This window comes from Triturus cristatus, chromosome 10, assembly GCF_964204655.1.
Source record: "Triturus cristatus chromosome 10, aTriCri1.1, whole genome shotgun sequence".
Classification (NCBI taxonomy): Eukaryota; Metazoa; Chordata; class Amphibia; order Caudata; family Salamandridae; genus Triturus; species Triturus cristatus.
The window spans coordinates 1,191,120,933-1,191,135,391 of NC_140593.1; the positions used below are offsets into that span (position 1 = coordinate 1,191,120,933).

The following is a 14,459-nucleotide window of genomic DNA, read 5'->3' on the forward strand; positions in this document are numbered from 1 at the left end:
ATCAATGTAGTTGAGGCTGTACTAGAGTGTGTTCTTAAGAATAGTGCTCTGGACGATTGCTACTGTTGACCGTGTCAAAGATGTTGGGATACTCGTTGCCGGTGCTGCTGTAGTTAGGGTCTTCATCAACCGTGCCATCGTCAATGATGGCTTCTTAGATAGTGAAGTTGACATTGTCAACAGAGCTTTCTTTGATGCGGATGATGTTTTCTTCAATGGCAAGATGACAACTGTTTCTTTGAAGCCTCCATAAGCACCTTCTCCTCAGGAGTAGCAGGCTAAGAGGTAGACTAATTATATTTGTTACAGGACATTTTCCTTTCAGGAAACCAACATCCAGGGCTTTCCTCCCTTGAGAATCTTTTACTGACTTCCTTAGATGCTTTCTCATATCTCATACATTATTTCTCAGATATAATTTGTGATGGTTGACAGAGAGCGAATGTCTTGCTTCTCTACCCTTAAGGGTTTTTTTAGAAACAGTTCTACAGATCATTCATTTCCTTGGCTTATGACCAGGATAAAGGGAATACATACACTCCTTGTGGAGCTCTCCAGAGCGAAGTCTCTTTTTTTCCCACAAGTCCCACATGGTTGTAAAAGACCTTTCTTAGAAGATTTGGACATGGTCTGATCTATTTCTCAAAAACATACAGTGAAAATATGAAAATAGTTCAACTTGTTTAACTGAGCAGAGCTCGAGGGGACTCTCTTAACCCACAATGTGCATTAGAAATATGGACTATGGTGTAAAGGGCGAGAAAAGGAGAAGACAGTGCTTTACTCTGATTGGTTGAGCACCAGATTGTTTATAATTATGTGAATGGGTTACTATTGTGACTGTTAAAAACTTTCTGTGCATGTTTAACATTGTACTGTTAACTGTGTCTACAACGGGACTCTATGCCGGACGACGGTAATGATTCAAGCATGTGCATCTATAAAATATTCAATCTTGGATAAAAATGAATTCCAGGTTAACAAATATCAGAAGCTCAAAAGACGTATACAAAACCAAAGCCAATACGATTTACATCCCTCTGAGGAGCTGTTTTTTCCATAATGAAAACATCCATTCACACACACTCGTCTTCAAATTGGTCAGTAATACATTCTGACTTATCTCCTGTGCATTAGGAATATAATACAGTTATCTGAAAATCTCTGCTTCTAGGTGTCTCCTTAAGTGTAGATGGGGAGTTAAAGTGAGATTCTATTTGTCAAGTTCGTCAGCTTGCAAAGAGAATAAGCTGAAGCCTCTTCTTGCTTGTTTACGTAAAACAGTACGGCACTGTTCTTCTTGATAACGTATACAACTTTCGCTCATTGCAAAGGAGGAAAGGATTACAGGACTAGAAAAATAAATCTGTAGTTCAGGTGACTGACATGCAAATCTCTGTCCACGTGAGTCTAGGGGCTAGTCTACAAGTTTCTCCAATGAGGCCCCCAGTCGCACAGGAATGAATGTCTAGAAATTATGCTACACTTCTCAGATCCTGAAAAGGAGTCTGTTTAACAGGGCGGACCCATGTGACTACTACAATACATCGCTGATTAATATAATCACTAATAAATCTGGTGATACTGATTATTGGAGATGATCTTCTGTGACTGGAGTTCAAGGCACAATTTTGTCCTTTTCCTAGCCTGAATTTTCAGGCCTTTCACCTTTTTCATCTACTGAAAAGATCAGAGAGGTAACAATCTTTTTGGTAGACACATGTGGGAATCGAGGAGAACAAGCGTTAATTGGTTTCTGCTGGTATTTTAACCCAAGCACCACCAGGAGGACAAGGAGTCTGAAAAACAGAAATGCAGACTGCAGTATAGATACAGATAAGAATACTAAATGTTAGGAGAAAATTAAAGTGAAAAAGAACAATCTCCCTCACTTCACTGCCAAGCAATTTTTCTGGTTCCAAGAAAATAGTAATTCATCAAAACAGTTTTCACAATAAGAAATATTTAGGCTGTAATACAGGATGAAAGGAAGAACACAGCTGAAAATGGTTTCAGATGCAATGGTAAGTATCTAATGAACACCAGCATCTGAAATCACTGGTCACAAAACTGTTAATATTGTGTAGTTCTTTTCTTTTGTTCTACTTCCTAGTCGATTCTTCCAAAGCAAATTTTCCTACTGAGACGCACACTTATTTGGATGCCTGTCTTTACCACTCCTGAAGGTGCACCTTCACTGAAGTTAGAGACGAGTAAATCTAAAATGTATACACTTATACAGGAATGTTTAAGTAAACAGTGTCAACCTGTTTAATGAGGAATTCCTTCAAAGGTCTAATACCTCCTCAGAAGGTTTGGCTTTAGGAGCCATAAATTACCACTTTCCCAAGGGTGATCCAATGCTATTTGCAGGAGCTCTGAGGCAAGAGCAATCCTCCATGGTACCTCTCAAAGCAGTTCTCGTATCAGAAGGCTGCATGGTAGCACATACCCTTGTCAACCCCCAAATCTAGTGCTTCAGTTATCGGCCTCCAAGAGGCAAGTGCAAGAAGGGCTGCCCTCCTAAATAAGCACTACAGAACCCCAGAACTGGGAGAGGATCCGCCTGCTGGAACTACTATAATTACCAGACTTCGTGATTGCAGCCAGTACCAAATCATTTTGCCAAGACTAAGCTTTGCTCACACTACAGAAGCAAGGGTTTACTCAGAGTACTTGTCTCTTCCTGTATATAACAGAAGACGGTTTATTACCATCCTCTGATGGCAGAACACGGAAACTCCCCAGTAATGGGTTCCCCAAATATAAATCTCCAGCTTTCTGGGGGTCAGCTGAAGACACATAAAATCCTGTGCACTACTTGAAACCTGGCTTGACCAATATGCACAGCTGAGCAAGATCATTTTTTAAACCAAATTCAGAATTAAAAGGTCTAAAAACCTGCTCCTTCAGTGACCTAGAGGCAACAAAGAAACTACAACATCATGCACAAGGTGGATGTACAGATGCTAATTAGTGAGTTCCTGCCAAATGACAAAAGCAACAGAAAGTGGGTGTAGAGGAGGGAAATCATGGACAGGGGTGGGGCTCATGTACGCAGTGAGACAGTGGTACAAGTAGAGTCATAGCATATTTTATATAATATTATTCTGGACCTGAATGCTGGTGCAGGCAATTCACAATCTAATCAGTTGCACAGGAGGAACAGTATGACATCAGCGAATTATCTTTATGGTCACTCAATCAATGCAGAGAGCAGCAGTGTATGAGAGAGGAGGGGCTTTCCACACAGATAGACAACACAGCCTCTACGGTATCTAACAATTCATCCACCGAGGGAGTCTGAACCGAAGATCAGCCTCTATAGATATTTAATCCTTGATGGATCAAAAGGAGGAGGCCTGTATGAAGAGGAACACTCAGTTCCATGCACTTTCATTTATTGATCCCTCCATGGGAAAAGCAGTTGTTGACTATTTAAAGGGAGAACTAGTCTTCACAGTCATTTGATCACTGATTTATGGAGGGAGGAGATCTATATAAAGAGGGTATTATTATTAGTACACTTATAAAGCACCTAGTTACACTCAGCCAGTGTGTCCCCGCGCTACAGTGTAAGCTGCTAAGGTAAGCTACCGGGCCATTATCCTGAAGGAAATAAATGAGTCTTCAGCTTTTTCCTAAAAACACCCTCCAAGGGCTCCAGTCGCAGACACAGAGGAAGTTTATTCCATAGTTGTGCCGCCAGAAGACGAAAGGACCGGCCCCCCATCCTGGCTCTCCTCCTGGTAGATCAATCTCTGTGATTACTCAATTACTGACAATCAGGGGGGGTTATCTCTCTGTATTATTCATTTCTGTTCACTATTTGGATAGTAGTTATTAGTTCAAAAAAGAGCTGTCTAAACTCTACTGCTACTCATAAAAGGCATCACTGCAGAATCTGCCAACTAGGCAACAACTGTTATCTTCAAGGTGCAAAACTATAATTAAAAAAAAATAGCACTTACCTTGGGTCATCTTCAAACATATACTGTGTGCCCTGACCGTGGTGAACATCCCAGTCTACAATTAGAATCCTGCAAAGAAATTAGTGTGGAATTGGATGACCTCTGAATATTTGAAACTAAAAGCCTTTCATCAAACACGATCTATCCACAAATTCACCTTCCATCAACTAGAGATGATTAGTCAACCAATTCACTCGCATCTCTTCTGAGAAATGTATCTACTCCAACTTCAGTCTGCCATCAAATGGGATTTACCTCTACTGCCATCTCTGCTTTTCATCAGCCACAGCTCTCAAACATCACTAGACTCTTGACTGTGAAAACACTTCGAAAAAGACCAAACTCGATCAGCCACTTGAGGCTAAACGATTGGCAGAATGTGCAGCATATAAATATACACAACATAACTAAGAAAATCAAATAATTGATTCACACCTATGCCTTTTATCAACCTAAAACCATTTGTAGTCCCACATCTACCTTTCATCAACTGAGAAATGCAGCTGTTCCAACCGTTTATATTTATGTGCAAAGATCATGGATCTTTTGCCCCTTGTGCCTTACATTAACTGGGGCACAAGGATCTATTTACGCCTCTGCTTTTTCACATCTGAAAAATAATCTATTTATACATCATCTTTTGATCAAAAGGCATACACAGCTATTCCAACCTTTATGTTTCAGCATCTGGAGGACGAAGGGTCTATTTACAGCTCTGATATTTCTCAGTTAGGCACCAAATATCTAAATCCACCTAGGTCATTAATAAACTATCCACATATGGTTCAAACAGAGACCAAGGGCCTGAGTTTGTAATTCACTATATTTATTAAGATGCTTACCGCGAGGCTCCATGATTTTGCTGGGCATAGCGGGCAGCCATGGCGAGGTTGTTGAACATGCAATAACCGTTCATCTTTTCCCAATGCGCATGGTGGCCTGGAGGTCTAGGAAATTAAAGAAAGAATGTGCCTCCAGAGTTGATTTGAAACTGATCACATGCAGAAAACATTTCAAAGCAAAAAGCTAAGACTGTGAGGGAAATGGTGGGAAATGGCTTACCTCACAACTGCCATCCCATTCCGAGCTTCTCCTGCAAACACCTTATCGACCAGCTGCAGAACAGACCCTGCAGCTAGGCAAGCACTGTGATAAAAATTCTGAAGCAACAACAATGAAGAGAAGATCAAGTTAATCAAAAGATCAAAGCCCAATCAAAATCCTAATGCGATGTTTCAAGATTCAGAGTAAGATTTTGTGATGAATCTGTGCTACCTGACAAGTGAGCCTTCACAAATGGCATAAATAAATCTAGAATTAGGGCAAAACATAAGATGTGGAATACAGGATGATTTCTCTGCTGCTGAAGATTCCCACTGGGCTGGATGACCTGAGATAGTATGGCTCCGAAATGAAGAAATGACTACAATATCTACTGCTTTAAGCCATATCCTTACTGAGAAAATAAACATGGGATAGGTCAAAGTGAGGAACTAACCCGAGTAAACACCAATAAGGGCCGAAAAGCAGCAGTCTAAAGCAAAGCTATGCTATAACAAAGATCTTCATTTACCAGTCCATTGTGAATGTCTCAGACATCCAGCCACATATCACATTTTAAGATATCGTAAAAACAGAAGAAGCTCTTTATATCTACAGTTCCAGCACATAGACCTTTGTTAATTTTAGGCTGCTTGTTGTTGGTTACACAGTACTTCATTTTCCACTTGTTTTTGCACCAATTTTCCGTCTATAGTGAAGATCACTGGGAAATCTGCTTGTCTGTTATACTTGCAGGAATTAAGCTTCATAAAAATAATGGTGCTCTTGTGTAGTGAATGCAGCCGTCGGTATTAGTATGAAAGATGGACTGCTCACCGGGTGTAGGTAGATGGAGTCATAGCTATCTGACAAGGCCCGCAACTCTTCCACTGTCATGTTCTGCGTAGACTTCATCTGATTCAGGTATTCCTGACTGAACAATTAAGAATAGCAGAAAAACTCATTCACTCTCTGAATATACCATCAATTATTAGTATGGGAAGCATATATTAAACATAATAAGACGGACAGATTGGTAGAACCTGTCAATCCTGTATAAATATGCACGATACCTCAACGTCCTCAGAGACCATAAGAGCTTGCATCTTTTATGATCTAGGTTAGCGCTAACTAAAGACTTGTAAAATACACAGTTGTCTTTGTCGTGTTAGAACAAAGCAGGGGAACTCATTGATCTAAATTAATGCTGCAGAGTCCCTGGTAGGTTAAAGCAATTCTTTACACTACTCCATCCTTGTGAACTAGATCTATGTAAGATATGGTGAGGCCCCTGTCCATTTCCCCAGCTCTGCAAACCCACAGGCTAGCTACATGACTCCGAGGAGCAGGAGAATCTACCTTGGGCGGCACACGGTATAAGGGCCCAGGGAGTTGTTTTTGCCTCTTCTCAGAAAGGTTTTCCTTTCACTACTCTTATATAGCAGATCAGTATTTGCAATATTAGCAGAATTAACCCTTACTACAAGCTAGGCATGGAAAATGTCTTACACTTGCCATGCATTAGTAATGCTGAGCTCAAAACTGAGCAGCTGCACCAAAACTCGTCATGCTGAGGCACTGGATCAATGTGAAGAATGCACCGCTGTGCACCAGGGCTGATCTAATCCAGAAGGAAGACCTCAACCCACCATACCAATCACGGTCTAATCTTTAAGGGATCGTGACGGAAGAACTTTCATTGAAACACCACACATATCACCCGCCCCCTTATCACAAATCTACCTGTGAACTAGGAGGATCTCTTCATCAGTTGCCTCCCGGCCCTGCGAGGGAAAAGAGAAAACAATAAGTAGCTCATCAAGGGAACATAAATGATATACGACTTCAAAATCAATGAAGACGGGGCAGAGAGAAAGAGCATGAAAGAGACAGGGAGGGACAAAGAGAAAGTGGAAGCAAGACAATGAAGAAATAGAGGAAGAGAAAAGGAAAGCAAAAGAGGCCGATAGACAGAGTGGAAGACAATGAGAGAGGAAACAGCCAAATGGAAAGGAATGAGAGGTAGGGAGACAGTAAAAAGATGAGGGAGATAGCAAGAACTTTCACGAGCCTCAGTCTGGGGAGGGGCAGTACCAGGGTAAAACACCTGTATATAATAGGCTGCTAGGGACAACTTACCTGCACCTGAATGCAACGCTTGGTCAAACCATACTGGGCTAGCTTCTCCTTCACAGCGGTCAGCCTAGCTGGGCATTCGGGGAAGCTGTCAGGGAAGTAAGAACTCAATCAGCAGAACATGAATATGCAGACAAGGCAAGTGGCAGACAAATGTTGAGAGCAGACACTGAGGCTGTGGCTGCAGAGGAGCTTGAAACAAGAACTCTGACAGAGCCAGGAGCACTTTTAAACTTTTGTAAGTATTTGACATATTAGACACCATTAGAAAGGGATGCTCCATCTCTGCCTTCAGGATCCCTCATGAACAAAGTGAATTTGAGGGCGCCTGCTAGCTTTGGGTGCAGACAACTCTGAGACATTAAGGCAAGATTTATTTTACTGCCTATACTTAACTTTCCTGTTGCAGAAAAGCATTACTTTCATGGTTCGCTCTAATGACAATCAGAGCACAGTGCACTGCTAGAAATACAGGCACAATCAGACATTGCAACAGTAAATTAAGTCTTTTTAATAAAAACAAAATGTAATCTGTTTTCCCCATGATCCTTAACAACCTCCAGGGATGAAAGTAGCCATGCAGGCAAAGACTAATGCTAGAAGGCCGAGCATCGAGGCCCCATTCCCATAGGAAGTTGTAGTAGTGCTCTCTAAAGCGAAGCTAAACCTATGAAGCAGAAAACGACAGAGAATGAGCACAATTCATTCAATATAAATATGTATACAAAAGGGAAGCAAAAATCTATCGTCCTAAATAAGCAGCCCATACATCAAGAAGGAGGATGCCACCCAGGGCTTCAGACAATGGCCTGTCATTTTTGGTCATTAATTCAGAGTTATGCATCCAGCTCCTTGACTCGAAGCCCCAGACCTTGGCCTGTCATTCGCCTGGTGCTCTCTCTCTCCAGCATCCATCAGGATGTCTTCTTTCCATGGTGGGTGAGCTTAAACTGTTTTTCACATTAAATACCCTTTTGGATTAGCCTGTTAGTGTATTTAGTCTTATTTTTCATTTATATGCTTCTCATGCTATAAATATATGAAAGAGTATCAAAAGGTTGGTTCAATAAGATAGTGTAATACAAACAATTACAGCAGACTATGTTAAACAGAAATAATGCCCATGGATCAGTTGAAGATTCTGGTTATTTATTTTTATATAGATTCTGGAGATATGAAGGGTACTGAATTAGAGCTCTCGTGTACAGCATAGACCTGTGATGTACCAGATATATAAGCAGGAAGTATGAGAAAACTTGTAAAAGGAGGGTGAGTTAACAGAGAGCTAAGGCGGTATTGCGAGAAAGGGGAGGGAAACGAGAAAGGGATAAAAGATAAAGGAAGTCGCACAAAACAGTCGGTGCACAGGGCAGACATGATGCATTATCAAGAGGGTGTATGCATCCAGCAAATACTTAAAACTGAGTATCCAATAAGGATGATATATGAGGTATAGTTACTGGTGTGTTTCCCTTATGAGTTCTGGGTTAGGGGAGGGCAGCAGGAGAGAGAGGAATTTGAGGTTCAATTTTCAGCAGATTCTTGCCTAGATTCTCCCAGAGCGGGAGGTCTTGGCTTGTGTCGGAAAAGAGGAGTTTTAGGACGTTTTGGCCACTTTTAAGTACGTGAACTATGCCCATTATTTATTTATTGATATACACGTGGGAGACTTCCATTTTGACGGGATAAGTTTTAATGCAAAGGTTACCATTAGGTCAATGAGACTGAGCTCTGATGTTGTTAAAGCAAGTCCCACTGAGGCGTCATAAATCCCCAGAGTTATTTTGGGGAATTCCAATCTCCTGGAGGCTATGGAGGACCTGATTCTGAAAAGGTGTAGTGAGTTTGTATTCAAATAACACATGTTCGAGTTCTTTTATAGTTTCGGCATATGTTAGAGTAATTCCTGTCGAGTCTTTAAGTATGTAGATTATAGTCTTATTTTCCCTGAATTCTAAATAGAACACCAACAAATTGCTTATTTTGGTGAGAATATTCATTTTTTGATTCTTGACCCAAATGTGACCTATTCTACTTTGTGAATTTGTGGTATTCATATTTTATTAATTTTAGCTAAGCTAACTGCTCAACTTTATGTTACCAGTCCCGTACTTCTAATTGTTTAACCTCCTTACTGAATAAGTCAAATTCGGCACTGATATTTTTATTTTTTTGTGGACGTGTGACTGACCGCAATGTGTATTCTGGATATTCTGTTTTCTATAGCTTAAAGACACAGCATAGGAACATGCCTCTTTGTCTTTAGGATATTCTTTATACCCTCCTTTCTTATACAAATATAGTCACTGGTAGTTTCTCAAACACAGGTGGGAGGAGAATGGTAAAGTGAAATGAAGATATCGAGAATTGCTTGCTCCAGTACAACTTACTCTTTGTCCCAGAGACAGTAGAAATCAGTTAGCATCTCGTCACACACCAATGCCGTACCGGTCAAGACAGCCTCAGCTCGGCGCAAGTCCTAGACATGAGAAAGGACAGACCTTTCAGTCAGACCCTGTACACAGTTCAGCATTGTGGTGGCAATGGCAGAACAAAACAGAGATAAGGTCTAAACCGGAGGTGTCCAACAAAGATGCAGGAGGACTGGGTTCATGCCAGATTTACATGTAATGTACACAAGAAAAATTTACATACAATTACAATAAATACTACTGATGTATACGCTCAAAGGTAACCATAAATATATTCAGAAATTGTACGACTGCATTCTGTTCAAGTCATTGTTAACTGATTCTTCTGAAGCCATTCTCACAGAAAACACTATTTAAAGAAAAGATTCTTTTTCCAATATAATAACTTTTTAAAGAAGACTATATTACCATAAGCTTTCCACATAAATCTGTAAGTAACTGAATTTGATGTTCCACTTCACTCTTTGCTTTAATATAAAGTAGTTCTAAATATAATAGTTTATTTCTGTCAATTACAGAATCCCAAAAATTTGCGACAAGGTTTTTCGGTACAGGTCTTTATGTTAACCCATTTTTAGAGACAAAGAGGATAACTTGTTAGAAATAACAGAAATAGATCCATTAAAACCTGGGGTAAAGACAGAGGAACCAGTTTGAAAACTTCAGAAGTATGCTAAAGCATGATATAGAAAAGTATTCTTAAATGCTAAGAAATAGGCATGAACACTAGTGACTCGAAAATGAAAGCCTTGAAAAATCTGCAATCAGTAAATTTGTTGCTTGTGAAAGCCAACGCAAAGAGAGATTCGAGTATCACAAGCGGAGAAAGGTACAAGTAATCGGCTGTAAAAGTACTGGAGAACGGGCGTTGCATCACTTTATTCTGTGATCATAAGTATGAAATATATCATCACTTAACAAGCTACTAAGACATCTGTTAGAAAAAGGATGGCTCAATGACGACATGAATGGATAACTAAACATTGAACACCTGATTACACCACTTTCGTGTACATTAGCACAAATTCACAGGAATTCAAGAATCAAAGAGACTAATGATATGTGGCAAAGTACAGCTACCTAAATATGCTGACTTCTTTTTACAACTGTTGAGCTGGGTACCTGCAACATTTTAGTATAAAATTAGAAGAAACTGATGTGTGGCTCTTTTTTTTAAATATTATATGTTACATCATGCATTTGTACACCAACATTTCATAGGATGTCTTAGAAGCAACAGAAGAAATGTAAATACCTGAAATCCTCAGATTTAAAAAACATTTTACTTTTGTTTCAAAACTATTTCAGATTTGGAGAATAACTTATTTTTGCAACATTGCTATATGAAGTGTGGGCTTGACATTGAAAGTTTGTTGGTATTATTCGATATTGTGTTTTGAATATGGGGAGGGAGCCCAAAGGAAATGCACAAGTTTAAGGATTATCTATTAAATTCCCATTAACCCCTTCAGCGCGGCGGGAATTCCCCCGCGGTGCTGAAGGGTTCGAGCGCGGGCGGGACCATGACGGAACGGTTCCGTCATGAGCACAGCGCAACCGATGCTCATGACGGAACCGTTCCGTCATGGGCATGGAAGGGGTTAATCAATTAAACTCATAATAGGGATAGGTAATTTTGAGGTGCATATTTCAGACAAGTTATTCAGGGTCAAAAACCAGTTCAAGATCTATACATTAAAGATAGTTAATGAAATCATTTTCTTGTTATTGAGGATTCGCCACCATTGTAATTAAATATACCTGATAGTTATTGAAAGTGAATCAAAATGCTTGGTAGAAAGAAATATACACCATGGTATAATAAAAAATGATGAATAGATTCAGAATTAGACAATTTGGAAGCAGTGCTGGACAAAGAAAGGAACTATTTTACATGTAACTAGGCCTGAAACAAAAACTAAAAAAGTCCGGAATATCTGGGTAAGTTGGAGAAAATTAGTTCTGCATACTACACAGAAAGGAATGAAACAGAGAAAAATCATTGGACGTCCTTGGCAGCCTAATTGGGAAATGATTCCTACATAGATTCCAACATTTCAATGACAAACCTTTGATGGTGTAAATACACTAGAAAAGGAAATAAAGATAAATTGGTTTATTCAGTATTGGAGAAAAAAGATGCATTAGAAACATTGATGAAACAAAAGCATAGAAAATATCCTTGATTATAAAGCAGCAACTGCTATAATGTCAAAGTCTCAAAAGTCTGGACACCCAGAAATAGATAAATAAATTATATTACAAATCTACGCTAAATGTGATATGAAGCGACTAACAAAATTAAAAGTCTTTGTGGAAAATTATATATTGGGCAAATGGGATGCAAAATCACGAGACAAGTAATAATGTGTGTTCCATCATTGTGAAACACTTTGTGGAGAACATACATATTTCTCAATTAAAATTTCAAGCATGAGAAGTATTGCAGCCTTCTTCTTATGGTCGATACATTACATCTACTCTAGCAAAAAACACTATTGGATGGGTTTTTTGAATCCAGTATGTCCACATGGCCTTAAAAAGACAAAGAATGACACCGGTTTTCTCTAAAGCTGCTTGAACATTATGGCCCATAAATTTTTTTTTTTCCTATTCAATTTCACAGATGTGTATATATCAATTATTATTAAGGGAAAGAATTAACAGGATGTTGGTATCGCTAGTAGGGGATGCAGTAAACTGTAACACTAGGAATTGATCAAGCTGATAGCATTAAACAAAATCAGTTGCATGCGGGAGCACGAGCAGAGCTCTTAACCGATCTAAGGTCAAGTGAAGGTTGTGGCATCCCCCATAAGATCTTAAATCGAATCCCAGACAGACAATAACATGGCAATGGTTTTCTAGACCCCACACATACTACAGAAAGTGGCCTCTCTCCAAAGTTCAAAAGTTTAAGAGGCAGCATCTGACTAGTCCGTACTGCAAACAAAGCTGTGCCTTTTTCCAATTGGTCCAAAATGCTACTACTCGATTCTTCGATAAGAGCAATACATTAGCTAGTTCAGCCCTGGTTCTCAGAGACACTGCTTTTTGAGGAACAAGTGAGTATTAGGAAACAAGTGAGTTTTAAAGGAAAATGCTACTTACCAGTATGCATCTGTTCTTGGCATGTAGAGCTGCAGAATCATATATTAGTGCATAGATCGCCATCTGGTGTTGGGCCCGGATGTTTGCACTTTGTTGTTGTATTGCAAGAAGTTCTTTGTAGTCACGAGATAGGTGACTTCTCCTTAGGACGATAGTGCGCATGGCCATCGACTCCATCCTCAGATTGTTTTTCGCCATAAAGGGTGATGGTGGAGTTTGCGTGGAGAAAACAGAAAGAGATGTCCATGTGTGATGTATCTAAGTAAGAGAGCACTGCAACAGATAAAGGTACCCGGGGAGGCAGATGGGCGTATATGATTCTGCAGCTCTACATGCCAAGAAGCGATGCATACTGGTAAGTAGCATTTTCTGTTCAAGGCATATGAGCTGCAGAATATAAACTTGTGCATAGACTCTACAGTAGTACTCTCCATAGCGGTGGCCACCTGTATCTGTTGCAGTGGTTTGAAAAAGTGTCCTTAATACAGCCTGGCCCACACTAGCCTGTTGTTTTACCTGCACATCTACACAATAGTGTTTTGTGAAAGTGTGCGGTGTAGTCCATGTTGCTGCTTTACAAATGTCATCTATGGGAATGTTCCCTAAGAATGCCATAGAAGCCCCTAGCTTGCATGTGGCATGCACTCTAGGGGGAATGGATAATGTACGCTTTGCTCTTGGGTAGCATATATGGATGCATTTAATGATCCACCTGGCAATTCCAGCTTTTGAAATAGGATTGCCCGTATGTGGTGGAGAGAAAGCTACAAAAAGTTGTTTAGTTTTCCTGAAAGTTTTTGTCCTTTCAATGTAGTAAAGGATAGCTCTTTTGACGTCAAGCGTATGAAGAGCCCGTTCTGCTACGGAGTCTGGTTGAGGAAAAAACACTGGCAGCTCAACAGACTGGTTAAGGTGGAAAGAAGAAACAACTTTTGGTAAGAATTTAGGGTTTGTCCTAAGAACCACTTTGTTGTGATGTATTTGCAAAAATGGTTCTTGTATGGTTAATGCCTGGAGTTCACTAACTCTTCTGAGAGATGTGATCGCCACAAGGAAATCTACTTTCCATGTGAGAAATTGTAACTCACATTAATGTAAAGGTTCCAATGGGGGACCCATGAGCATGGTAAGGACAATGTTTAGATTCCACACTGAAGAGGGTGGAACTCTGGGAGGAATAATCCTTTTAAGACCTTCCATGAATGCTTTGATGGCAGATACCTTAAACAATGACAAGTGGTGTCTGTTTTTTAGGTAAGCGGCTATGGCAGCAAGATGTAATCGTATAGATGTGTATGCAAGATTACATCTTTGTAGATGCAAGAGATAACAAATAATGTTTTGAATTGAAGCATCTAGTAGATCGATGGTGTTGTTATTACAGTAGATAACAAATCTTTTCCAATTAGCTGCATAGCATGCTCTAGTGGTAGGACGTCTAGCCTCCTTGATGATATTCATACAGTCTGGCGGGAAATTGAAGTAACCAAACTAAGACTTCAGGAGCCAGATCGCTAGGTTCAGTTGAGCTGGATCTGGATGCCTTATTTCTCCATGGTTCTGTGTGAGAAGCTTTAGAGAAAGGTGCAACTTTAGATGTGGAACTACTGAGAGTTCCAGCAGGGTTGTGAACCATGGTTGCCGGGCCCATGTTGGAGCAACCAGGATCATTGTAAGAGACTTTTGTTTGAGCTTGCGCACCAGTAATGGAATGAGCGGGAGAGGCGGAAAAGCGTACGCAAATCTGCCTGACCAGTTCATCCATATC

The 14,459-nt window shown here is 40.0% G+C and overlaps 1 protein-coding gene across 1 annotated transcript in view; it reads right to left on the reverse strand.

Moving 5' to 3' along the window:
• Positions 1-14,459, reverse strand: part of HDAC6 (histone deacetylase 6) — a 219,371-nt gene that overhangs the window by 147,496 nt on the left and 57,416 nt on the right. The window contains exons 4-10 of the mRNA XM_085629603.1: positions 9,539-9,627; positions 7,152-7,236; positions 6,756-6,796; positions 5,850-5,946; positions 5,034-5,131; positions 4,814-4,918; positions 3,972-4,040 (exon numbers count right to left, since the gene is read on the reverse strand). Of these exons, the coding sequence (XP_085485729.1) occupies positions 3,972-4,040; positions 4,814-4,918; positions 5,034-5,131; positions 5,850-5,946; positions 6,756-6,796; positions 7,152-7,236; positions 9,539-9,627 (584 nt within the window). The remainder of the gene's footprint in view (positions 1-3,971; positions 4,041-4,813; positions 4,919-5,033; positions 5,132-5,849; positions 5,947-6,755; positions 6,797-7,151; positions 7,237-9,538; positions 9,628-14,459) is intronic.